Below are 27,338 nucleotides of genomic sequence, written 5' to 3' on the forward strand. Positions count from 1 at the left end.
CCTCTGTGGCTGTTTATGGGGCTTGTGGTTATAGTGCCAAAAAGAGGCATCTTCCTCCAACTGAGTAAATAAGAAACGTGGAGAGGGCACTCCCAAGGTAATGGTATCTTATGTCTGAATTACTCTTCCCTCTGGTGGCATAGTGCCAGAAGGCTGGCAGTTCAAACCTACCAGCCATTCCTCAGAAGGAGGGTTGGGAAATCTATTTCCATAGTGATACCTACCGCCTTAGAAATCCAAGGAGGGGTCACTATGAGTCGGATTCAACTCCACGGCAGTGAGTTTGGTTTGGTTTTTGGTTTCTTCTTCAAAGAATCCAAAACACAAGTGTTTCAGGGAAATTTCTAACCATGGAGAGATCTAGTGTGGAATTCTTGGGCCCTGCCCAGACCCTGGTCCTGGATGGGGAGGAGTGATGTTGCTGGTGGTACTTATCAGGCACTGACAGGCTCCTGGTCTCACCTGCACTACAGTATCCATACACAAGGTTGGGCTAGAGGTGGACCTGTTCTTACCACACCACCTGTCTGTCCTTTTAGGTGGATAGTGCCATGTCACTGATCCAGGCAGCCAAGAACCTGATGAACGCTGTGGTGCAGACGGTGAAGGCATCCTATGTAGCCTCCACCAAATACCAGAAGTCTCAGGGCATGGCTTCCCTCAACCTCCCTGCTGTGTCATGGAAGATGAAAGCACCTGAGAAAAAACCCTTGGTGAAGAGAGAAAAACAGGATGAGACGCAGACCAAAATCAAACGGGCATCTCAGAAGAAGCACGTGAATCCTGTGCAGGCCCTCAGTGAGTTCAAAGCTATGGACAGCATCTAAGTCTGTCATTGTCAGCTGCCCCCCGCCCCCTTGGGGCTCCTAAAGATCTGTTACTGCTTTTCACTCAAATGTATTTGCTAATTAGAACACTTAAGTTAGATTCCACAGGAAAATAGCAAATTTTTAAATTGGCCAGGTGGTGAATTTTGCAAGGACATACTTAAAGTCGGTCAAAAGTGCTTTAGAATTCAGGAGCATATTCCTAGCTATATTTTTTATAAGCATAAATAAAAAGAATTCCATAACCAAAGAGAATCCCACGTTAACGTGTTAGTAATCCTCTTGGCTATGCCATAATGCCTGTTCTCACTGGTGCACTAGGGCTTTGAGGGAGGGGATACTTCCTCCAGTCCCAGGCTTAGTTAGGCACTTGCCTGGTATTAAATGACCAAAGACGACCCATGGTAAGCAACTGGGTGTCTTAGAAAGCAGTCCCTGGAGAAGAAATGTTCCCAGGAAGGTCAGAGGGACAAACCGTATGAAACTCTGTAAAACATCATGTGTCATGAAGAAAATGGATTGTTCTCTTTATGACCAAAAAAATGAGAATTTTAATGCATGGTTAAAATTACTAATGTACTCTGCTACAGGACATTAATAAGGTTGCTTTTTTCCCAAGCTAGAATGTTGTGATGCTGTAATCAGAATGTGTTTTTTCCCCTTTCTTCCAACTTCAAATACAAATTCATCAGTGGGTTCATTTCTAATAATTGCAGTGTTTCCTGCCTTGGGCTTGCAACAGAAGCTTGACAAAATAGTATTTGGTTAGGCAATCATTTAGACTTTACCTTATTTGTGATTACTATAGCTACAAGGTATAATTTTACTGTCTTATTTAAATTTTTTGAATCTGAATGTTTTTTACACTAACTAACTTTTCCCAATAAAGTACACTATGAAAGCAAGTCTAGGAAGCCAGTCATTTTCTCAACCATCCAGTAGAGTTGTAACTTTCATAGTAAACCTTTTCTGGATTTGCCCACAGCCTGTGGCTTCCAGGGTATCCTCTTCCCCAGTGAATTGGACTGTGCCTCCACCTGCACCCCCTCATCCATCACCCTAATGCAGGGATATGGCAAGTCCTTTTTTTCAGGTCACCTCATTGGCGGCATCTTTCTCCATGGATATCCTCCCCTCTTTCTCTTCTGAGTTATTCCCATCTGCATTCAACCAGACCGTAACTTTCTTACAAAGAAAAACTCCTTAACCCATCACTTCTCAGCAAGTATCCCCATCTCACTCCCATTCCAAGGAGCTCTCATCTTGACCACTATAACCCACCCGCTTCTCAAGGTGGCCTACCTCCTCAGGGCCCAACAGATTGGCTTGCTCTTCAGATCATCTTACCAACCTCTCAGAAGAAGTGGACCCAGGTGAACACTCCCCTTCTGAAAATTTCTTCAATCTTGTGGTTTCTTTCTCTTCTCTGGTGTGCATTCCATGTTCTTTCTCCTCCTCTTCCTAGTTCTTAAAAAGTTGTCCCTCGGCTCAAGTTGTCCCTGGACTTCTTCCCCTGGTCTCAGCCACACTCCTGGCTTTACACCATCCAAACAAACACTGATTTCCTCCCTGAACTGAACTAGTGTAACAGCCTCCTGAATGTTCCACAATTCCATATTGTGCTGCCATCTCTGCCCTCTATCCTGCACAGCCCTCCTCCCTGTGGCCTTCCCCACCTTGCTAGCTGGCACCATCAGTCACCTCACTTCTCAGGCCCAATGCCTACAAATCAAACTCTACCCTTGAAATGTATCTAGGAGCCAACATCTCACTGCTCTGTTTACTATTACCTGGTCGAATCTATCATCATTGTATTAGTTATCTATTACTGTGTAACAAACTTTCCCCAATTCAGCCAAAACAACAAACATTTATTACCTCACACAATTTCTTAAGGCCAAGAATCTGGGAGTAGCATAGCTGGCTGATTCTGACTTGGTGTCTCATGAGGCTACAGTCTCAGAAGGCTTGATGGGCTGGAGGAACTGGTTCTAAGCTCACTTACATGCCTGCTGGCAGAGGCTGTTCTTAGCCACATGGGCCTTTCCATACAGCAACTCACACGTGGTAGCTGGCATCCTCTAGTGACTTAACTACAAGAGCAGCAATACAGCACTTTTTTACACCCTCATTTCAGAAGTGATGTATCATCACTTCTGCTCTGTTTTATTGGTCACAGACCTACCCTTCTGCAGTAACACAAGAGTACAAATGCCAGGAGGAGGACCGCACCTGTGGCTAGATTATTGCAGCCACCTCCCCACTAGTCCTACCTGCAATGTTCTTGTGCCCTGACCTCTGCCCCAAACTCCCGCATCTACTCCACGTGGCAGTCAGAATAATCCCTGTAACACAAAAGACAGGGCATGTCTCTGCCTTAGTGCAAAGCTTCCAGTAGTTTCCATCTCCTTTGGTAAAAGACTTGTCCTGAGTGGCAAGTATGGCTTCTTGCCCCATCCTGGCCTTTTCTCATGACATTCTTTGTTATTCTTTCTTTCTTTCTCTAGTCTCCCTGAAGTTCCTTGAATGCTTCAAGCAAGCAGGGACCTGCCTTGCCCCAGAATGCACTTTCCCCAGAGATAGCTCTGTGCTGTCTTCTGGATTGACTCCATGTATGTCACCAGAAGTCACCTTAGCAGAAAGACCATCCCCGACTACAGTCATTCTCTAAATCTCTCAATCCTTACCCTGCCCTCTCTTTATAGCATTTCTCTCTCCCTGGTGAAAATGTGGGTGGAGATCTTGCTCATTACTGAATCTCCAGGGCAGGACACTTCCTGCCACATAGAAGACACTTGGTAAATATTTTCTGAGTGAATGGCTACACCTGGGATCTCCAGCTGCTTTCCCCAGTGAGGCTGAGCCCAGGAGGCCTGGCCTCCCTTTACTTGGCTGCTGCCCTTGCTGACTTACAACAGTCACAGCTTTTGTAGTCATCTGTTTGTCACCCTCCAAGACTGTCCCTCCAGATGTTGTCTCCAGCTGCCTCAACTGAATGTCCCCCAGCCTGCACTCCAGCAGTCCCTAGTCCCTATCTTGTCTGTTCCCTAGGGCCCCCATCCATCTGCTTCCCTCCAGTGGAGGCCAAGCCCCTACCCCTGGACCTGGGTTTCTGCAACGGCTCCTATATCATCCTACTTTAGCCCCAGACTCCATTATCTATTTCTACCAGCAGCAAAAGAACCTATCTAAAACACACCCAACTGAGTCAATCTCAGCATGAAGTGCTCCGGGGGCTGCCCATGCCATGTGGCAATTCAGTGCCTGGCCATCTCAAGCCATCACCCAGCTCACTCTTTCCTACTTCACTTGCCTGCCCCAGTCATCACCTTGCCATTCCTCACATTAGCCTTAGCACCATCATTCACACAGGGACTTACCTATTGTTTAACTCAGCTTCCTCCAAAGCATTATCTGTGAAATCCTGCTTGATGTGCATTTTAATAAATGTTCACTTATCACCTCAAGTCACTCCTTATATACCACATGAGGAAACAGCCCACACCCTCCCTCTCTCCCCAGGACTCAGTGAGGATGTCATTCACCTTTGCTACCTCCTTGGCACATGGCATGACAGCACCAGAACTCCCAGACTGACTCAGAGTTCCTTCAGGGAACAGACAGCATTAGTCATCACCGTCATCCAGTGAAGGTCCCTAGCATGTGCTTGACAACACTTGTTGAACTACGTTCCTGCCCCTTGGCCAGCGCACTGGGGGCACTGCCTGCATTGCCTCCCCTCCACATTCTGAGGCTCTTTGCTTCTCAGCCAGGACAGACGTGCCACTCAGGAAAGGGGAAGCCAGCAGTCCCAGGTCCTTCCACACCATCAGCCTGTCGCCACCGTCTTCACACAGCACCACCTGCACATAGTGACTGCAACTCCAGTTCTCTCCCCACAGCCTACACTGGCAACAGCGCATCATCCCCAGTATGCTCTCCTCCTTGCCCGCTAGCTGCCCTGCAGGGGCTCCCGATGGCCCCGGACACACACTTCAGAGGCCTGAACTTACCCTCCAGCCTTCACCTTCACAGCTGCCCAGCCCAACCTGCTGCACCCTCACCCAGGCCAGGGTCACACACTGAACAGGGAAGGAGCTATGATTGGGGCCTCCCAGAGCCCATGAAGGCTTTGACTTGCATCTTCTCACTTCATCTTTATAACCAACATAGGAGAGATGCTACTTTAAAGCTGAGGAAAGTGACTTAGAGGTGAAGCCCTTTACCCAAGGGGCAGCTGGCAAGCAACTCAGCCTCCCACTCAGCTTCAAGCTCCAGGTCCTCCAAATCCCCCAGGTTCTAACCATCCCTTGGTCTCCCCAGCCTTCCTCCTCCCAGGAGCTCACTGAGAAGCCATCAACTGGGAGTTCCCTCGTGTTTCTGCCACATAAGCCCCCTTCCCTGCATGTTCCTCAGCACTTGGCCTGCTGCCTCTTGGAGAGATGAACTCTCCAGGACCCTGGCTGAGGTCACCCCTTGGCTATTACCAGGCCCTGGCCGCCTCATGGACTTCTGCCACTGCAGTTATCCCCTTTTTCCTGCCTCATCAAATTCTCCCTCCTCTTGAACCTTTCTCACCAGCACACAGAATAACATGCTGATATCTCCCATAGTTAACAATCCATAAAAACCTCCCTTGAATCTATTTCTCTCCTCTCATAAAAAATTCCTCAGATGGCTTTTCAGACTCATGGCTCTATCTCCCTGCCTCATCCAGCCCACCCCAGTCCTCTCCAGTCCTCTGACCTGCACGTGATGCCAGTGGCCACTGCCTCCTCCTCCTCATACCTCTAAAGATGGCCACAGTTCCACATCCTTCACGGATCTATGCTCCTTGGCACCCTTACCAGCTTTCGCTCTTCTTGACCTCTAATGTTGAGCTGCGGCTTAGATCTCTAGCCACGCTCAACCATGTCAGCCTCTAGACTGACAACTCCCAGGCAGTGGCGTGCTGGAAGATTTCTAATCAGCTCCTGGGGTAGAGGCATGAGGGGCAACACACACACACAGAGTTACAAATTTTGCTGCTATAAGGAGACTGTAGCACACAATACTTTTTATTGTAAATTCTAATGTCAATTGATTCTCACTGAAGGGTGTCATGGATATTTGCAGAATTCTTGAATTCAAAGCCAAGCTATGGTTACAACTGACAAGTAGTTGTAGTTCTGACATGAATGTTGGTTCACCTTATGGAGTAAGATGCAAGTGAAACAACAAAAGCCTATGTTGGAATATCACTTACTTTGGAATTTCACTTGTCAGTGAGTGACTTCTTTGCTGAGTAATAGTTGACAAATACTGTAATTTCTTCAAGCTTCTTTGCTATTCATAATATTCTGCTGTAGACGCAGTACACTAAGTTTAATCAACATTATTAACATTTTCTCCATTTTCTTCAGTCTAGACAATCAGCAGAACAATAAATCCTGCTATGTTTTGTAGCATTTCCCAACTTCTGTGGTGTAAACACTACCACCACATTAAATTTCAAGCTACTGACTCACCTGAAGTCCTTGACTGTAGAGTTAGGAAGAGAAGCAAGGGGCCACTATGTTATTTCCATCCACTCTACAGATACAACATGGGAAAAACCTCAAGAGCACAGAAAATAGTAAACTGCAGTAAATAATTACAAAGGGATGAGTTTTGAGAATTTATTACTTTTAAAATACATACAGTAAAATACACTGATTCTGCTTGAGAATTCTGTGAATGTTCATAAACGCATGGTCGTATAATCACCATCACAGGTCTACCACCATTTCTATCCCACTGTGGCAACCCCTCCCCTATACCTGACTTCTGGCAACATCCTTCTCTTAGAATCTTGTCCTTTCCAGAATGTCTTACATAAACAAAATCATTCTGTATATGGCCTTTTGAGTCTGCTTTTCTCTTTCTGTGCAGTGCATCTGAAAGTTATCTATGCTGCTGTGTGCGCTGATGGGTCATCCATTCCTGTTGTTGCTGAGTAATGGCCCACTGCATGGATGTACCACAGTCTGTTCATTTGTTTTCCAGATGGATGTTTTAGTTTTGGCCAAATATTAAAGTTCATATAAGCATTTGTGTACACGTTTTTTGTCCAAGCATAGGTTTTTGTTGACCTTGGAGAAATACCTAGGAGGGAGACTGCTACGTTGTTTGGTAGTATAGATATTCCACCAGCCGTTATATATGAAGTTCGTGCGGCACCCCTGCCCCCATATTGTACAGCCAGGTTTTTGTTTAGAGTTTTTTTAGGCACTGTAGTAGGTGTGTAGCTTTAATTTGCATTTCCCTTAATAAGTAATAAGGAGCTCTGGTGGCGTAGTGCCTAAGGTTAACCAGAAGGTTGGTGGTTCAAACCCATCAGCCACTCCGTGGAAGGAAGACTGGGCAATCTGCTTCCGTAAAGATGTACTGCCTTGGAAACCCAGAGGGGGTCACACGATGAGTCAGAATTGACTTCATGGCAGAGTTTGCTTTTGGTTTTTAACAAGTAATGATGTTAAGCATCTTTCATGTGTTTATCTGCCTTCTATTTATCTTTTTTGGTGAAGTTTTCTTAGTCAAGATTTTTTAAATCTTTTGCCCATTTTTTCTTTAATTGGGTTGTTTTCTTATTGAGAAGTTTTGAGGGTTCTTTATGTATTCTGGGTACAAGTCCTTTGTCAGGTATGTGATTTGCAAATATTTTCTCTGTCTGTGGTTTGTCTCTTTGTTCTCTTAACCTTATCTTTCAGAGCAAAAGCTTTTAATTTTGATGAAGTCCAATTTATCCGTTTTTTATTTTATAGATTGTGTTTTTGGTGTTAGATCTAAGAACTCTTAACTCAGTGCCACAAAGATTTTTCTCCTGTTTTCTTCTAAAAGTTTTATATATTTGCATTTTATCTTTAGGCCTATAATCTGTTTTGTGTAAGATATGAGGTATAGGTCAAGGTTCTTTATTTTTTTTTTTTGCATATGGATGTCCAATAATGTTCCAGCACCATTTATTGAAAAGACTGTCATTTCTCCATTGACTTTCCTTTGCATCTTTTGTCAAAAATCAATTAATTATATCTGTGTGTCTATTTCTGAAATCTCTATAGTGATTCACTGATCCCTGTGTCTGTCCTTTCACCAGTGTGAAACTGTCTTGATTACTACAGCTTTAATAACAAGTCTTAAAATCAGGCAGTGTGCGTCCTCTAACTGTTCTTTTTTCAAATGGTTTTAGCTATTCTGGTTCCTGTGCACTTCCATATGAATTCTAGGATCAACTTCTTGCTATTTACAAAAAAAATAATAACACCACTTTGTTAACCCATGATAGCTGACCCACAGAACTGTGAGGATTGTTTGTGCCGTTTTAAGGCACTAAGTTTGCAGTAATTTGTTACAGCAGAAATAGAAGACTAACAATATGTTTTTCAAGGAATTTTTCCATCATTTCTTCTAAGCTGACAAATGTATGGGCAGAGAAATGTTTGTACTATTTCCTTATTATCATTGTGTTGCTTGCTGGGTCTGCAGTGATATCCCCTTCATTATCAATACTGGTGATTTGTGTCTTCTCTATTTTTTCAAAGAACTGTTTTTTTTTTTTTATTATTATTTCATTGATTTTTCTCTTCAGTTTTTCTGTTTTTAACTTTACTGGTTTTTTCCTCTATTACTTCTTTTTCTTCAGATTTAATTTCTTTTTTCTAGTTTTTTAAAGTTGCCTTTGTTTAAATATAGGTTTACTGCAAGTACGTCATTTAATTTTTAATAGTGGCCATACATAACAATCAGCTTACAGTATTTCCTATAACCCCACAGCTTTAAGCTGGCCTGAGCCAGCTCCAGCACCTCCCAGTGCTCTCTCTTCAGATGTGCCCTCTTTTCCAGGCTCCAGACTGCCTCAGCTGCCTATTCACCATCTCCATTTGAATGTCCAATTGGCATCTCAGTAGAAACACGTCCAAAATCAATGGCCACCAAAGCTCCAGTCTTTGTTCCCACTCTTCCCTCCATCTTCCCCACACATCCATATGCTCAAGGCCTGAAGTCAGGCTTCGTCCTTGGCTCTTGTTTTCTCCCAACCCCATATTCAATCAGTAACAAATCCCTATAGCTCTAACTTTAAAACGTATCTGGAATCTGACCACTTCTTAACTCCTCCTCTGTCACCCAGTTCAAGCCACTTTAGGTCATACCTGGATTTTCCAATAGACTCCTTGCTCCATCCTTGCCTCTGTATAATCTATACACAACACAGCAATGAAGCGACCCTGTTATAAGCCATGTCAGGTCTCTCCTCTGCTCAAAACTCTCCATTGGCTCCCATCTCAAAAGAAAAATGTGAAGTTTCTACCACAGCCTCCATAGTCGCTCCCCTCTCCCCTTATTACCTCCCCAGCCTCACTGCTTGCTGTCCCCTTGACTCTGCTCTGGCACATTGGCTTTCCGAGCTTTTCTTGAAACACCCTAGCCATGTGGCCACCTAAGGACCTTTGCCTCTGCTATTCCATACCCTATTCAGCACTTTCCCAGGTACCCACATGGCTCACTGCCTTACTTCCTTCAGGCCTCTGTTCACACTGCACCTATACTGTATAACCACTTGATCTACAACAGCCCCTAACACTCTGCATCCCCTTACCTTGCTTTATTTTTCTTCATAGCTCTCAGCATTCATGGTCTGTGCCCCTGTACACCTGTTGGGCAGGAAGGTCAGGAATGTGTCCATTCTGTTTTTTAGAATGATGCCTAGCTCAAAGTAACACTAAATCAGATGAGGTGAACCAATGGATGAGCAGCAGCCAAGAGACTGCCTACAACCTTCCCCTTGATCCCTTCCATCAGGATGAGAACATATTTCTTGGCAAGGCTGACAAGGTGCTAAAGGACCTGGCCCACTAACCCTGCTAGCTCTACCTTGGGCCCCCTTGCCCCTCACCCTCCTCACTTCCTCTAGCTGCACTGAATTTGTAGGTTCCTCAAATAGACCATCTGCTCTCATCTCAGGCATTCCTGGTATCTCCTTGGGACTGAAACTTTCTCCCTACCTCACTTGGCCTCTTCTTCAAGCATCCTTCAGGTCTCAGCTTAGCTATCATTGCTGTGGGAGGCCCTGCCTAACCTCCTCAAGGTTAGGGGTCTCTCAGCTCCAGTGCCCCAAGGCCTCCCCCATCACAGTCCATATCACACTGTGATTGGCTCCTCCAAGAAACCTGGGACCACCACCCAGCCCCCCAGCCCTGTCATCCTCCCACACAGAGGACCTAGTACAGCCCAGTGGAAGATCCAGGAACCAACAGCCAGCCAGTACAATACAGAGTGTTGGTCAGTCACCTCCCATTGTAGTCCTTGCCATCAGGCTGAGAGCCCAGCAGCCTCACCTTAGGAGAGAAGTAGCAGTAAGAGAAAAGTAGCCCGTAAGCCCTGGCAGTAAGACGTTGCATCACCTAGTTCTGGTGACTTCAGCTCCCACATTCCCCCCATTACCATTTTTTGCCTAACTGTGGTCACACCCCTTGGCCACAGATTCCCAGGATGGCACACACAGGTAAGGCAGAGATGGGACTTTTCTCAGAGCTGCAGACAATCATCAGGGATGAACTGGGTGAGGAAAGCAGAACCTCTACCCAAGCAGCCTGAGCCCAAACCCTGCTGCCTGTCTGTTGGAGGGTCAGCTTCAGGGACTAGGACAGACCCAGAGGAGGCCAGTGAGAACAAACGGCACACCAAAAGTTGACCTGTGGTCTGAGTATTTGCTTCATGCTCCCTGATGCCCTCTCTGTGTGTATATAGAGGGGCAAGCGGGCAAGAGCTTTCCCACCCAAGCTGTGGGTTGAATATCCCAGCACTGGCCCAGCTCCCTTCACTATATCCCCTAGGCACTCTTTTCTTGGCTCTTAATGACCTCCCAAGAGCTTGTGACCCAAAAGTTGAGGTCTGCCTTCTGCTCTGACCATTTTGTGCAGCACACCTGGGGCAGAGAAGATGCTGGGGATGTCAGGCCTCTGCTCGTCTCTCCTTCCACGGGGACCCCAACCCACACCCCAGATCAGACCCTGGTGGTCTTAGAGACCTCAAGGTCTCTGGGATCACCAGCCCCGGCCTCCACCCACAGGTCCCCACATTCTTTCTGGCCCTCACTCAAGGGTTTCACCTGCTCCAAGGGCTCTGCGAGGGCTGGGCCCAGACCAAATGTGGCCCCAGCCCCAGCCCTCCTCTCTTTCCAGCATATACACCTCCCCTTCCAGCTTTCTCAAATCCTCCTGCAGAGCCTGCTGCCACCAACTCAAGTGTCTTTTGACTTTGGCCTAAGCAAGGTCCTGCTCTGCTGTAGCTCCTCTGCCCTCAAAAGGTGTCAGGACTCCACCCTACTGCCTGTCGAATTAAATGCTGTCCCCTTTGAGCCACACACTCAAGGCCTTTCTTAGCATGGTCTAACCCCCAGCTCTGCACCATAAGCTTCTTGACCTCAGGCAGATCACTTAGTCTCCCTGAGCCATGATTTCTTCATCTGTTTATCTCCTTCAAAGGCTAGTGAGAAGGTTACTAGTAGAGGCAATGAGTGCCCAGATTCAATCCCCATTGTGCCCAAGCTGTTGAGGCTTCCAGCCTTTGGGAAGCATCAGCCTGGGGCTCTTGCTTCCCTCCTGCCCTCCTGAGAGGGGCTCTGCACAGGCCACAGGTCTGCTCCCAAGCCTCCTGGGTGCTGTGCATGAGGTGGGCAGGAGAGGATCTGAGGCTAAGCAAAGGAGGCCAGCACTTATCCCGTGTTTCTCTGGACCTCAGTTTTCCTCCTCAGCCCAGTGAAGCTGGAATTTCCACATCCTAGGCCTGGAGGTAGGGGGAGGAGGGCCTCCTCAGCATTGGCCTTCCCAGCTTTACCTCCTGGAAGCCAGGAGGGGCTGCCTGAGCAAGCAGGAGTGAGCCTCTGGTGCACTGGAAAGGCTGAAAAACAAACACACCAGAATCCAAATCAGGAAAGCCTAGAGCCCAGGGTTGCCATGGAAACCTGCAGCAGGCTCTCAGCCTGGTGCTCAGCCTCTCTGAGGTGGGGGCCAGGACTTGCCAAGCTCAGTTGCCCCCACTTTCAAGGCTTCCTCCTTGGGCTTGGCCCACCTCCAGTGCAGAGGTGAGAGGTAAGGGCACAGGTCCATTCCACACCTACCCACAGGTACCTCTGCCGTGTCAGGCGGGCAGGGCAGGCCTAAGCTAGCCTAGGCTCCCAGTGGTAGCTTTAGCAAGATCCCTTCTCTTCCAAAGTAAAGCCAACACCCAAGGGTCCTATAGTGCCCTTTCTCCACTGAGGCCCCAGCCCCAGTTGTTCCCGTAGCCACCCAGCACATCAGCTGCCTGGGCTGCACATCATTCCTTATGTGTAGGGTGCTTCTGACCTTCCACCACTGCCAGTGGCCTCGGTGCTGTTACCTGGTCACAGGGCCTAGGGAGCTGTGAGAAGACGCTCCCCGGGTGGGGAAGGGATGGGCACCACTGTACCAGGCAGTGGTGACCTGCTTTATTTGTACTTCTCTCATGTAATGGCACTCCCTTTGACAGATGAGGAACAGGCTCAGAGAAGTTAAGTGCCTTTCCAAGGTCACAGTGCTACTGAGTGTGAAGGGTTTACAACTTCTGAGCCCAGACCCCTCCCATGGAGCTTGTTACTGGGCCCGCCTTAGGCTAAAGATCCAAAAATCCAGCATGTCACCCAGTGGCTACCTAAATACCACTGTGGTGGTGGGTATGTGATCCTGCACTGGCTAAGATACAGATACACTGCAGGCAGACAGACAGAGGCCCTCATGCCTCCATTTAATGGCCAAGTCAGCACTGTCCAGATGATCCCCATGCCCCAGAGGGAAGTCTTCCCTCATGCCTGGTGTCCCAGAGTCCCACCCAGTTGGTGCCCCTCAACCTTGCTAGCAGTGCTGCAGTCCATATCTGGTGTGAGAGAAGCCGCTTCATCTCAGCTCCTGCAGCAAGCTGTTGATAGAGCCCAGCAGTTCCCGGAAGTAGCCCACATCTTCACCATCCTGGAGCTCCAGTGCGGCCAGGGCCTGGTACTCCACCTGCAGGCTGGCCAGCGTCCTGCTGAGCTGTGCATCCTGACGGAAGTGGTCTAGGCAGGTGGCCAGGAGGGCGCCCAGGGTCTGCAGCACCTTTTCTCGGGCATTGTGCTCAGGCAGTGCCAGGAGGTTGGCGGTGATCGCACACCAGCCCTGTTCCAGCAGGCTTGGCAGGAGATGCACCTGGCGGTACTGCTGCAGCTTCTCTGGGGAGGTCTCACGGGTCAGCTCAGCCGCCTCCTCGGCAAACATCTACCATCCATACAGCCAAGTGTCAGGACGGGCAGTGGGGGGTTGGGAGTTGGGGAAAGAACACATACAGCAGTCAGCTCACACAAAGCTCACGCTGCCTGTCAAGATTCCAACCCTGGGGCCCCACCCTCCTTCTCCATCCTCTTGGGGCCTCAAAGGACCTACAATGGGAAAAGGCAACTGGGTTCATGGTTCACACCTGCTCACCTACTCATCCATATGTCCACCTACCTGTCTGTTTATCCATTCATCCATCCACTCATCACAAATAGCCCAGTGCTGGAGAAACCAAGATAAAGAGATGGTCCCTCAAGAGGGTAAAAGTAACTAAACAATTCCTAAATACACAATGCATTGAATCTAACCAGGGCAGTGTAGGGGTAGACAGTCTAGGTTCAATTCCTGCTCCATCACTGACTAGCTCAGTGACTGTGGGCTGGTCACTTAACCTCCCTAAGATTTACACAGCATTGTCATCTCTTAGACTGAATGAAACAATGAACATGCAAACAATGCCCCCTCAACCAGTACTAACTATAATAATAAGTATTGTCACACTCCTCATTGTTGTCCTCACCTTCATCATCACCATCATCACTACTACTGCAAATTCACTTCCTCAGAGGAGGGAATGACTTGCTATTAGGGGGTAGAGGATAGAAAGAAGGTGATATTTTCCCAAATCTTGAGAGGTAAAATGGGGAGTTGTCCAAATGAACAAGGGGGGAAGGCCACCCATACAAGGAGAACCACACAATAGGCCTGGGCCTGCCTCATCTTTGAGGAAGGGCAGGTTGTTCTGGACAATGGAGTGTGGGGGCCTGTGGGCCAGGCTGGGGACAGAATGCACAAAACCCTGGATACCCTTCCAAGGGCTTGGCCATGTCTGGAATGTGCAGAAACCCAGCCCTATCAATCCAATCATGAGGGGAACCAATTCTAAAGAATACCCCTTAAACGCGACAAGCAACCAGCTTGTTTCAGTGTCAGAGGGAGGCTATGCAGAGGTTAAAGATGGAGTGTCCCATATCACTGCACTGAATGTGCCTACAAGAAGAGGGAATCCCTGCCCTAATCCCAGGGGAGTACAAGGTGTGTGGAGGCCTGGGAAGGCAAGATCGAGGCCCAGGGAAAGATCAGGGGCCACAGTGGACCACCTGAAGAAGCCTCTGCAGCACAAAATCTGGGCTTAGCCCCTTGGCACTGGCCTCAGACCCTTTGTAGCCTGGCATTTCTGATGATAAAGGGTAAATCCCTTCCCTGGGACGTCAAGATCCAACCAAATCTGGCCCCTGCCTGGACCTGGCCTATCCCCTCTGCACACGCTTGCTCTGTGCTCCGGTCGCAGTAACTCCTCCCTGGAGCCTTTGCAGATGTAGTTCCACTTTCAGAAACTCTCCCCACCCCACCTGCACACCACAGATAACTCGATCCACTCCTCAGATCTCAGTGTCCCCAGTCACTGATTTCCAGAAGAGGGACAGGGCTCTTTCTGGTCTTGGTTTACAAGCTCTGGGGTGATCTGGATAAGTGTCTGCCTGGAAGCGCCAGGAGGGCAGTGGCTATGGACTATCTCCCCAGCACCTGGCACAGCATCAGGCAGCCTCCCAGTGATGCCATAGAAGGAGCACTGGCAAGCAAGGAGCACTGTACTCACGATCCACTGGGCATCCCACCTCTGCAGGAGCCCCAGACTGCCACAGAGGTCCTATCACGGGCCAAGGAGGAAAGATAGAAATGTCTGGGGCCTGGCAGACTACAGAGGCGTGATCCAGGGTTCCCACAGTCTGAAGTTGGGCCCACACTCTCCATGCAGTTCAGCTGCTATCTTTCCACACCAACCATGCGCTTGAGATGCATGCGGCCCAGGGGTCATCCTGACCCACCTCTCCCTGTGAGCAGCTCTGGGCCCACCCCAGTTTGGCTAATTCTCTGTTCTTTCTTAGGAACTGCAAGAATAGAGAAGCCCTGGCTGCCTCAACCATGAATCCTAAGGCTCTCTGGTTGAGACTCTGCCATTCATTGGCTGCCCCACTGCCCCATTGTGACAACACCCTAAGGCTCTCAAGGTGAGCTCCTGATTCCAGCTATCAGGGGAGTGCCTGGCAAGAGCCAGTGCCCTAGCACCCTTGACACCCATGCTGAGCAGCAGACAGACACAAACCCAAGACACCAGAGGAGAAAGATCAATCTCTCTTAGGAAATGGCAGGCCAGCGCACACGTCCCTCCCCCAAGTTTGCTGGCCCTTCTGAGGATGCTGACTGTGCCCAGGTTTCATTAATTGGATCTGAGCACCACATGGCTGCCTGCTGTTCTGAGAACTGGGCTTCTGCAGCTTGGACCAAGAGAGACGGAAACAGACTGAGAGACAAAACGGGCTGAGAGAGACACAAAAGAGCAGAGGGCAGATGACAGAGACAGACCTCTGCTCTGGGAGGGAAGGCTGGGCTGAAGGGATGAGCAGAGTGGGGGGTGGGGGGGTGGGTAAGAGAGCCTCGGCCTTCCACACTCAGCACAGTCCAGCACTGCCAAGCCTAGCTCCACCAATCAGCACGCTGCGTCTCTGTGGGGAGTGTGGTCCGAGAGAAGTGATGAGAAAGCCCAGCCAAAGCTCTCTGCGCCAGCTGAATTCATAATCCAGGCCTGGCTAGTTTTACTCTTTAATTAAGACACTTCTTAGGATTGCAAAGACTAAAGTGGGCTGGGCATCAAGTCTCCTGCCAGCCATCAGGCAACTGAGGTCCCTTGGGTTCTTGAGAGCAGCCGTTCAGAGCCCCTGCATGGAGGCAGAGCTCCCAAAGGAAGCTCCTTTAGGTTTCTAGAATCTTAAGAATCAGCACCATTCCTGCCCTATCTCCTTGGTCCCTGGGCTACTGTGACAGCCTAAAAGCTTTTAAGTGGTTTCCAGGCTCAGTTGCTCCATTCCACCTGCTCTCACCACCCCAACTCGCTATTTCAGCCAAGTGACCTTCCATCTCCATGAAAGGCCTGATCCTGGCTATTCCTGGCTTTCAGTCATGCTGGTCCCTCTTGCCTGACCACTATCAGCACCAGCTGCTGAGCTGGCCAATCTGTTTCCAGACCAGTCCTCAGGTTTCAGTTTAGCAGTCCCTTCCTATAGAACAGCCTCCCTGATGTCTCAGGCACCTGGGTTAAGGACTGTCTGCTAGCCCCGTCCTGCCACGTTTGCTCAAGAACACTCAGCTATGAGGAACAGAAGGATGGATGGACAGATGGAAGAGACCAAGGCCAAATGGCCAGAAGCAAACACAAAGTAAAGTGATGGGGAGAAAGAGTAGGTCTGGGCACTCACCTTCTCAGTGATCAGGTCGTACAGCAGGGTGACCACACGCACAGCCAGCACCTCTGTGTCCTGCGCCAGGCTCCTGAGGACCTGCAGCCCTCCCAGCTTCAGGAACTGCTGTTGGGCATAAGGGAAATGCCGCAGCAAGGAACACAGGGCAAACAGGACCTGACAGGCACAGATTGAGGGCCAGGTGAGAGGCTGCACTGAGCTGGGCCTGCCCCAAGGCCCAGAGAAGGCAGCTAGAGGTGCCCCAATAACCCCAACGCAGCCTCCATTCTCCATTCTCCCTGACCCCACCCAACCACCTCAGGTACATCCATCCATCCATCGATCCATCCATCTCAGAACCCAAGGCTGTGAGAGCGGGAGGGACCTCAGACACTTTGAACAGCACCCAGTGGACAAGTGGTGATAAAAGAAAGCCCAGGACAGAAGTCAGGGTGGGGGGCCCCAGGTTGCACCACTGCAGCTGACCCCAGACCCCAGACCCTAACACGCTGCATTGTGCTGCTACAGCTGAGTCTGACCTTGTGGAGCAGTGACTCACTTTGTATGGCTTTTCTAGCCCCAGACTTTGTGGCTCCCACCAAATGACTAGGTGGGTATTTGCAAATGCAAGGTGCTCATGGCCCACCAGGGTATTGGATACTTGCTAATAATGTAAACAAGATATGTAGCTCCCTTGTGGAGGTAGGACTGTGCAAATAAGGTATAAGTAACTCTAATGTGGGGATTGGTCAGTTCTGTCATTCCACTAGGCATTAAATGAACCCTCCCAGAGGCAGAAAAGGGGACCTCACTGCCATTGAGAGAGAAAAACCAGGAGTGGAGTGTGTCTGTCCTTGCACCTGAGATCCCTGTGCTGAGAGATGGTGGCAGAGAGGCTGTGGTAGCAGAACTGAGAGACCAGCATGAGAGAGAGTGGCAGGCTTGTCAGCCCACAAAGCAAGAAAGCCAAATACCTTTGGGCAGGAGGCATGCTGGCAGAGTAGGTAGGGTGCACCTAGTTGCACCTGTCACCAGAACTAAAAGAGTTTGTTTTCTAATTTTTATTGTGATTTGGGCCAAAGTTTACAGAGCAAATTCACTTTCCATTCAGCAGCTCACATATACCTTGTCTCATGACACTGCAGTTTCCCACAGTGCTACATTCTCCCCTCCCACTTCCTCCCCATAGTTACCTATTCCCTGTGTCCTTCCCTCCCATGCACTCCCCCCACCCTCGGACTGCCTCCCTGTGTAGACACAGCCCCTCTATTCTTCCATGATTGATCTCTCCAAGGAGTATAGCTACCTAATGTAAATGTTCAGCTTATATACCTGTCTTTTGTTTGGCTGGAAGCCATGAGAGTGGGTTCAACTGCAGACATGAAGGGCAGCTAGGGGCCATAGTCTCAGTGATTCCATCAGACTCTATCAGACCAGTAAACCTGTTTTTTTTTTTTTTTTTTTTTTAATGATTTTGAGTTTTGCTCCACATTGTTCTCCCACTCTATCCAGGATATCCTATGTGGATCCCCCTCTGAGTGGTTGACAGTGATAGCCAGGCACCATCTAGTTCTTCTGGTCTTATAGTTGTATAGGCTGAGGGTTGCATAGTGTACCAGTCGCTTGGACTACTTCTTTCCATGTGTCTTTGGTTTTCTTCATTCTTCTTTGCTCTGGACGAGGAGAGACCCATCATCGCATCTAGATGGCTGCTTGCAAGCTTTTAAGATCCCAGTTGCTACTTGCCAAAGTAGGAGGTAGAACAATATTTTTGTGTAGTATGTTATGCCAATTGAACTTGCGGTTCCCTGCGACTATGGTCCCAAGCCCACAGGTCCAACTACTCGCTCCCTCTAGGTAGCTGGCTCTGGCCAAGAAGTAACTACAACCTTGTCCCTTGTCACAGAGCTAAAAGATCTTTCTAACATTTGCCTGAGCATGGCAGAAGCCAGGCCAAGAGACAAAGGGCTAAACAGAGGTGTGCCTATAACCTTAGCGGAGAGAAGACTGTCCTGATCAAAGAATTGTGTCTTAAGCACATTCCTGAACCTGAATTATAACCTGTTACTTACTTCCCTAATAAACCCCATAATCCTAAGTATAGTCTCTGAGTTCTGTGTGGCCACTGCAATGAATTATTGAAGCCAGCAGAGAAGTAGTGAGTACCATGGAAGGGATTGTTGGTGTCAGAATTAGTAAAAAGGCTGGAGGGTGGGGGCATGTCTGACCTCAGGAAAAAGCCTTGGGCTGTTACTGTTGATTTCTCTCCCTCCCTCTTATGAAGTTAGAGGAGGCCAGAAGATGCCATCCCCTATGCCTTTTGTGCAGACCTCTACCCCACATCCCCCAGTGGATGACACAAAGGTGACATGCACTGCTGCTATGAAAATGGGTTCCTTCCTTTCAGATTCTACAGGTTTGTTGGGGGCTGGGAGGAGGTGGGGGTAGAAACGTACCTTCTTCTTAGTGGCAAGAGGCTGCTCAGTGGCCAAGATGACCAGCAGCTTTTGCAGGGCTCCTCCTTCAATGGCCTCCACCTGGACCTTTGGGTTGCTGGAGGAGAGAGCAGAGGAAAATGTAATCTCGCACCTGCTCACCAACTTGGGGGTGCTGTTTCACTCTCCCCAGCTGAGGAATCAGGTGGTTAGGGAGCTGACACCACACCACCCATCTTTGAGAGGAACAAAGGACACAAGGGAGATCCTATTCAAACAAGTTAGAATTTAGCTGGGGAAAGTTCAGTTGGTCTATGTTGAGACCAACTGGTATGGATCTCCCTGGGTACAACATCCCATGGCACAGAAGATAGGACCAAGGACACCTCTGCCAGCCTCCCATTCCCCAGCAGCCAACGGTCTGGGGCTGACCTTGGAAAGTAAATCACCTCTACCAAGTCCTTCCAATGCCAATGTCAGGATCCCTCCTGTGGGAAGTCTTCCTCAACACACCCTAAGGCAAGGTTGGATGCTTGCTCTTCCAAGATCCAAGGTTAAGTCACACACTGGGCACTATTACTAATGGGTCCAGCTCCCCTCTGGGTTAGGAGTTCCTCAGGGGAAGAGGCAGGGATCCAGTCCTCTCCGCTCCTCCCCTGGGAAGACCAGAAGGTCTGACACACAGACAGCACCTAGTAAACACTTGTGTAGGAAGTATGCAGGAAGAAACCGGCATGGTACATGGAGTCTCTGAATACATGAGCAGATTCAAAGCAGGACTAATCCACCTGTCTCCCCATCACAGGCTACCCACTCTCTGACATTAGCTACAGTCCTTTTCTCTGTCCCCATAGTGCCTAAGGCATTGGACTGCTAACCAGAAGGTTGGCAGTTCAAACCCATCAGCCACTCCGTGGAAGGAAGACAGGGCAATCTACTTCCCTAAAGATTTACCGCCTTGGAAACCCATTGGGGGTTGCTATGAGTCAAAATCAACTTGATGGCAGTGCGTTTGGTTTTGTTTGGTATATTCACAGCAATTGGCACAGAGCCTGCCCCACAGTAGGGCTCTGGACAGTAGGGAATGAACCAATAAACGTGAAACCCAATGCTGCCTCTGGGACTGCTCTCCCATTCTAGGCTGGCGATAAAAACATTTTAGGACCAGCCCTCCCACTGAGAGGATGGGGTTGGGTTAGGGGAGCTGGAAGGAGTGACCTCCATTAGGGCAGGGTGCCAGGAAGGAGAGGTGGCTCAGAACCCAAGCAGGAGATTCTTTTGCTGGCTTCTTGCTTCCTAAGAGCAAATTAGTGCTCAATTAAGATCCAAGTGCCAAGCACAGGTACTCCATGTGCTCGGACTTTCAGGGAAATCGGGAAAGCCAAGGCTTCCTGGATGTAGCAGCCCACCAAAGAGGTTGGGGGTGGGGGAAGTGGTGGCAGGCATGCAGAACATCTCAGGCCAGTGGCAAAATGGAGGAGCCAGGTCAGAGAGGAAGGGGCACTAAAATCAGTGGCTGTCACACCCACCCAAACAAACCACAATGGGCATCGAAGTCCCCACCTGTCTCTGGCTGCCTAACCTTAACAAGGCCATAAGTTTCCTGAAGACCCATGAAATACCTGTTCCTTCTGGTGGTAGAGTGCCTAAGGCATGTGACTGCTAATCAGAGGCTGGCAGTTCAAACCTACCAGCCACTCCTCGGAAGGAAGGTTGGGCAATCTACTTCTGTAGTGATACTGCCTTGAACCCAAGGAGGGGTCGCTATGAGTAGGACCCGACTCCATGGCAGTGAGTTTGGTTTTTTTGATTTGGTTCTAACCCCCAGCCTTGGCAGGATGGTCTCACAGCATCCTGGAGAGTAAGGCAGGTGTATGAAAGCAGGGAGGAGACCACAGGGAGTAGGATACTAGTGAGAAACCCAGAAAAAGGGGAGGTAAGTAACAAGAAAGACTGTACTCTGTGCTGCTGCCTGCAGGTGAGGACCTGGCAAATAGCACATGCTCCATTAAGCCTGGCAGGATGGAACAGTGACAGGTCTGAGACAGTCTATTCTAACCAGGGACCTACTCCAAGGTTTAAAGCAGACTGGCACTCTGAGCCACAGTTTACCCATTGAAAATGGGTGGCTCCTCCATTCCTCTGCATCGAGAAAGAAAGTTCAGGGGTGCCACTTGTCCCACTGCAACTCCACCTTTGTGTCTGACAGTTGCCTGGAGATGGTTGACCCCTGGGGAAGGGAGGCTGACAGCTCTCTCCATAGGCAGTTGGCTGCGATGTGGGAGGCTGGTTGCTGAGCCTCCCCCTGCCCCAGTGACTTGAGGAAAGCAGCTGCCTCATCAAAGCGTGAGCTAATTAGGGCCGTCTCTGCTATCATGTGCCTGAGGAACGCTCATCCGAGACAGACAGGGTCTAGGAAGAGATGACGACCATGCTGAGAAATTCACAGACGTCAAATGCTGCCTCCCAAAGAAGAGAGTCAGTGAGGCCTGGTCGCATCTGCCTCCGGGAGCACCAGTCAGGAGCCCCAGCATTCACAGCCCACAGTGAGAGGGCCCTCTGAGGTGGCACATGAAGCTGCATGCTTGCTTACAGGTCTGCTGGGAATGAGGTCCAGGGAAGTGAAAATCACCCAGCCAACCCTCGAAGACCAGATCATAGCCCAGGAATGGAGGGAGTGTCTAAGGAGCACTGATCCTGAGCACACTGGGTCCAGAGACCACCATCAGGCCTCCCTGGGCACCTTCCAGGGCAGTAGCCCTGTCACTAACACAGACAGTGTTGGACAGGGGGATCAGAGTTGGCATGTTGAAGCCTAGACCCTGCCCACTGAAGTATCACCTGGTAGAAGGTCAAAGAAGATACAAACACCTAAGGAAAGCAAGCACAAACAACAAGAAATAAACAGGGGCAAAAGAGGAGGGTACAGACTGTGTCACCAAATCCCTGGGATGTCCAGAGAAAGAATAAGCTGACTAGGAGTAAAGAAAAGATGTCAAAGGCCTTTTGAAGATAGGAACAAGATGGCTTTCCTGATACTTCTTGCTGGCAGTAGCCCTAGTGGGGGTTAAAGAGGGCCAGACAGCATTTGGTTCCAGAAAAGATTCAGAAGCAAGCTACCACCTGCTAGTTGTTCAGAGAAGACCCACAAGGTAGGACAGATCCTTGGGGAAGCTAAGCACCTGCTCTGTGCTCCCCAACATTCATGAAGATAGGAGCCACACATATGAAATAGACTGTACCATAAATAGAGGGTCAGCAAAAAAGAGAAAGACCCTCAACAAGATGGACTGACACAGTGCTGCAACAATGGGCTCAAACATAGCAACAATTCTGAGGATGGCGCAGGACCAGGCAGCATTTCATTCTGTTGTACAAAGGGTCAGAACTGACTTGATGACGCTTAACAACATAAGATTGTAATGTTAGGTTTCAGAGTGAATAAATGAAGGGCTATGTAACTTTAAGTCACACCAGAGATGGCTCTGAACCTAACCTCTCTGGGGGTTCAGAGAAAGAAGGAAGTCTGGGCTGGAAAAGCTGGGAGGGCTGCACAGGACAGGGGAGGCTACATGAGCCCTGGAGTACAGGTAAGGGGAACAGCCCATGGACAGGAGGAAGGGAAGGTGTTCAGGAACAGCATAAACTTGTGTGGAGAGGCAAGGAGACCACTCCTCAGGGCATTGCCTTGGATGTCATGGAAAATAAGGATGAGAGGTCAGGAGGCCAGGCTGGTCTCAGTGCAAAGGAGGGCTGCTGGCTGGGACTGAAGAGGGAAAACAAAGGACCGAGATCCTGCCCAGCAAGCAGACAGACTATTCAAAGCATGGAGTCACAAATAAGAGCCACAGGGGACCCAGACATCAGAGAGGGTCCAGTAGGAGGGCCATGCCCTGGAAGACAAGCAGGGGGACACTCTGAGCCAAGCACAGCCCCCCTCCAGTTCCCACTGGCTCTGGCTATGTCGCGTATACCTGTATCTGCTCAGGATCCTTCTTTCCTGTTTTCTGGTATTGACATCCCTTCACTCCCTTCCTTTGAGAAACTGCTCCCTCTTCTGCTCTTTGTGATCCCATGTACTAAGCCCAACCCCCTAGGCCACAGGGCTGGCCCATCAAAGCCTTCCCATTTTCTACACTGTAACAATTCAAACTGATGCATTTGAATTATGGTATTGGCAAAGAAAACTGAAAATACCAATGGACTGCCAGAAGAATGAACAAACTTGGAACTTGTCTTGGAAGAGGTACAGCTGGAATCCTCAGAGAATAGCCAGATTTTGTCTCATGTACTTTGGTCATGTTATCAGAAGGGGCTAGTCTCTAGAGAAGGATATCATGCTTGATAAAGTAGAGGGTCAGCAAAAAGGGGAAGACCCTCAGTGAGATGGATTCACACAGTAGCTGCAACAATGGGCTAAAGCATAGCAAATGTTATCAGGATGGTGTTTCGTTCTATTTTACACAGGGTTCACCATGAATCAGAGCCGACTCAAGGGCACCTAACAACAACCAGGACAATGAGGTGGACAGAAACACTCTTCTCCAGGAGGTCGGCTACTAAAAGCCAGGAGCTGTCTACAGCACCCCATCCTTCCTCCCTCCTTCCAGCATAGTCCCCTCGCCATCCCAGTAGAGGTAAGACCATTTAGAGTAGGAGAGAATAGAGTTCAAACTAAGTACACCTGAGAGAAAAGAGCAAAATGACCTTTTTTAAGTTGCTGAGGCCACTTTCCTAAAGCAATAAATCTACCTTCTCACTTGCAGCAGAGAGCGCTGCAGGACCTGGGTGTGTAGAGGGGGGGTGGGGGGGGCGCTGACATACACACACAAGCATGGGCTTGTAGCAGAGCTCAGCCCAGCAGCCCTGGGCCTGCACCCTGCCTGGCCTTTTCTCATTACCAGCTTATATGGCAGAGCCCATACTCACTCTGGGCCCTGGCCCAGGGCTCTCATGGCTCAGGGGCTCCCCAGACACACTGCCCCCTAAAACACCTCTCTGAATGCCACCCCTTTAGAGCTGCCCAGTCAGGCTGGGGACAAACAGCAGATGGATGGTGGAAAAAAGCCAGCCAATGATCCTGATGCCCCTCATTACACGGGGGGTGGCAGAGTCAGATTCGTCCAAGTGGTCCTGCCCTCACTGGGCCTTAAGTAGACACTGACCTGCTCTAAGGAAACTGACCCTCTCTCCCAAGGCTCACGGGTGTGTGCTTTTTTGGGGGAAATGACCCAAAAGAGCTCAGGTGAGATGTAGGGGAGGAGCGCAAGCAGGCAGGGAGGACCATTAACAGGAATCCTGTAAACAATGGCTGATGATCTCCGGCAAGTGCCTTCACTTCAGTCTCCTAACCTGTAAGGCAGAGCTAAAAATACCTCAGAAGGACAGAAGAGCTAATGAATGCCAAATGCTGGCCACTGAGTTGTGGCTGAAAGATGATAATTACAGGGGTTTCTCCTACACAAAGAGGCCAGACTGCATCCTTCAGAACACAACTTTAGTCAGCTCAGATGCCTCAAGCACTTATCTGCTGGCTACATTTCCCTCCCACCCTATATAGTTGCAGTTCATGCCTGAGGTGGGGGGCAGTCTTCCTGGCTGGGAAATGGGTACCCTGACAGTTGGGGATGTGAGTCGGTTAAAAGGGCAGGGGTTGGTGTGTCTCCCAGTGCCATCAGTGGAGCTGGGTGCTCAAAGTCAACAGAAGGATATTAAGGATGTAGCTCGTATCCAATGCGATAAATGAGAATAAACCTTGTTCAGGGCTAAGCCGGCTGGACTGAATAAATACCATTAGCACTTGGATTACTGGGATATTCACAATCAGCAGGCAAGTCAGCTGTCTGTGTGCAGAGGGACAGCAGCAGCTGCTACTCTGTAAATCTTGAGGGGGCGGAGGACTGCCAAAATGGAAGTGATTGCATTTGCAGAAACCAAACAGTTTGGGTCAGGGTGGCAGCCATGTGGGCAATCAGCCAAGGGTCAGAGGTCATACTTAAGCTAACTAAAGCTCAGCAAGCAGGGGAGAGATGAGCTGATCTCAGGGTAAGCAGACAAGCCAGCAAGGGCCCCATGAGAATGGTGCCCACTACAGATCTTCTCCATCTCTGGCACCTTGTAGGGCCTAGAACAAAATGAAAATACAGGGCCCTTTGTTAAAAAATTGTGAGTATTTCAACATGGTGAGGGAAGGTCATCAAACCCAGCATAGGGCCCTTCTGAGTGTAAGGTCCTGTCTGACTGCACAGCTCCCACAGCCTACTGGCACCAAAGGTGTGTGAAACATCAAGGTGCACACAGGAACTCAGCTTGGGGGAACTGAAACAAGAAGGGCTGCGAAGGGAGTTTGAATCCGTGGAAAAGGAGAAACCTGGGAAAAGGCAGAGCTCTGGGATGGGAACCAGGATTCAGTTGACTGGTTAGATGGGGGACATGGAAATGTTAAGGTGAAATTCTAGAAACACAGCCTGTGTCATCTGATTTCCAGTTGAAACATGTCCCTAGGCTCGTCCACAAGACAATGAAAACACAGCAGAGATCTATGATCTCTCTTGAATCCTCACAGTATTTCTAAAACAAACAAATACTATTTCTTCTCATTCTCTAAATAACAGAGAAATGAGAAAATTTTGTTGTCTTCTGAAATGCCTCTGAGAAGATGCTGTACAGATGGGGGGTGAGATCTCTCAGGGGTAGTCTTGGTCAGGTTTGATCATTCACAATCTTGCTGGTAAAGCTGTGCATGCTCACCACCTTGCCCAGAAAAAGCCTTTTTCTGGTAGCCCCACCTTGTCTATATCCTAGCCTGTGGCTTTGATCACCTGGGAAACACAAGGATTTGCAGAATGTGTAATCTTAAAATTGTTGTTGTCTGCCATCTTGTCAGCTCCAACTCATAGTGACCGTATGTACAACAGAATGAAACACTGTTCGGTCCTGTGCCAGCCTCACGATACTTCCTATACCAGAGCTCATTGTTGCAGCCACTGTGTCAATCCATCTTGTAGAGAGGCTTCCCCTTTTCGTTGACCCTCCACCTTACCGAGCATGATTTCCTTCTCCAACTGACAACTTGACCAAAGTAGGTCAAACGATGTCTGGTCATTCTCGCCTCCAAGGAACATTCCGGTTGCACTTCCTCCAGGACAGATTTGTTATAGTCCTTCTAGCAGTCCATGGTACCCTCAGTATTCTTTGCCAACACTATAATTCAAAAGCATCAACTCTTCTTTGGTCTTTCTTATTCATTGTCCAGCTCTCATATGCATATGAGGCGACTGAAAAAACCATGGCTTGGGGGTCAGGTGCACCTTAGTCTTCAAAGAGACATCTTTGCCCTTCAGCACTCGAAAGAGGTCTTTTGCAGCAGATTTGCCCAGTGCAATATGTCATCTGATGTCTTGACTTCTGCTTCCATTGGTGCTGACTGTGGAACCAAGTAATACAAAATCTTTGACAACTTCAATCTTTTCTCCATTAATCATGATACTGCTTATTGGTCCAGTTGTGAGGATTTTTGTTTTGTTTATGTTGAGATGTAATCCATACTGCAGACTGTAGTCTTTAACCTTCATCAGAAAGTGCACTTCAACTCATCCTCACTTTCAGCACGCAAAGTTGTGTCATCTGCATATCGTAGGTTGTTAATGAGCCTTCCTCCAGTCCTGAAGCCACGTTCTTCTTCATACAGTCCAGCTTCTTGGATTAACACTCAGAATACAGATTGAGTAAGTATGGTGAAAGGATACAACCCTGACACACTTCCTTCCTGATCTGAAACCATGCAGTACCCCCTTGTTCTGTTTGAATGACAGCCTCTTGGTCTATGTACAGGTTCTTCATGAGCACAATTAAGTGTTCTGGAATTCCCATTCTTCTCAACGTTATCCACAATTTGTTATAATCCATACAATCAAATGCTTTTGTATAGTCAATAAAACACAAGTAAACAACTTTCTGGTATTCTTTGCTTCAGCCAAGATCTATCTGACATCAGCAATGATATCTCTCGTTCCACATCCTCTTCTGAATCCAGCTTGCATTTCTGGAAGTTCTCGGTCAATATACTGCTGCAACCACCTTTGAATTATCTTCAGCAAGATTTTACTTGCATGTGATACTGATGATATTGTTTGATAACTTTCACATTCTGTGGGATCACCTTTCTTTGGAATGGGTACAAATATGGATCTATTCCAGTCAGCTGGCCAGGTAGCTGTCTTCCAAATCCCTTCGCATAGCCAAGTGAGTGCCTCCAGCACGGCATCCATTTGTTGAAATAGCTCAATGGGTATTCTGTCAATTCCTGGAGCTTTGTTCTTTGCCAATTTCTTCAGTGCAGTTTCGACTTCTTCCCTCAATACCATTGGTTTTTGATAATATGCCACCTCCTGAAATAGATGAACATCAACCAATTCTTTTTGGTACAGTGATTCTGTGTATTCCTTCCATCTTCTTTTGATGTTTCCTGCATCATTCAATATTTTGCCCATA

The 27,338-nt window shown here is 48.7% G+C and overlaps 2 protein-coding genes across 2 annotated transcripts in view; one reads left to right on the forward strand and one right to left on the reverse strand.

Moving 5' to 3' along the window:
- Positions 1 to 827, forward strand: part of CTNNA1 (catenin alpha 1) — a 244,634-nt gene extending 243,807 nt beyond the window's left edge. The window contains exon 17 of the mRNA XM_007938959.1: positions 540 to 827. Coding sequence (XP_007937150.1) covers positions 540 to 827 — 288 coding nt within the window. The remainder of the gene's footprint in view (positions 1 to 539) is intronic.
- An 11,930-nt stretch (positions 828 to 12,757) lies between these two features.
- SIL1 (SIL1 nucleotide exchange factor) overlaps positions 12,758 to 27,338 on the reverse strand; it is a 397,052-nt gene continuing 382,471 nt past the window's right edge. The window contains exons 8-10 of the mRNA XM_007938964.2: positions 18,867 to 18,963; positions 16,429 to 16,587; positions 12,758 to 13,114 (exon numbers count right to left, since the gene is read on the reverse strand). Coding sequence (XP_007937155.2) covers positions 12,758 to 13,114; positions 16,429 to 16,587; positions 18,867 to 18,963 — 613 coding nt within the window. The remainder of the gene's footprint in view (positions 13,115 to 16,428; positions 16,588 to 18,866; positions 18,964 to 27,338) is intronic.

This window comes from Orycteropus afer, unplaced genomic scaffold, assembly GCF_000298275.1.
Source record: "Orycteropus afer afer isolate SDZICR_OR568_19922 unplaced genomic scaffold, OryAfe1.0 scaffold00056, whole genome shotgun sequence".
Lineage (NCBI taxonomy): Eukaryota > Metazoa > Chordata > Mammalia > Tubulidentata > Orycteropodidae > Orycteropus > Orycteropus afer.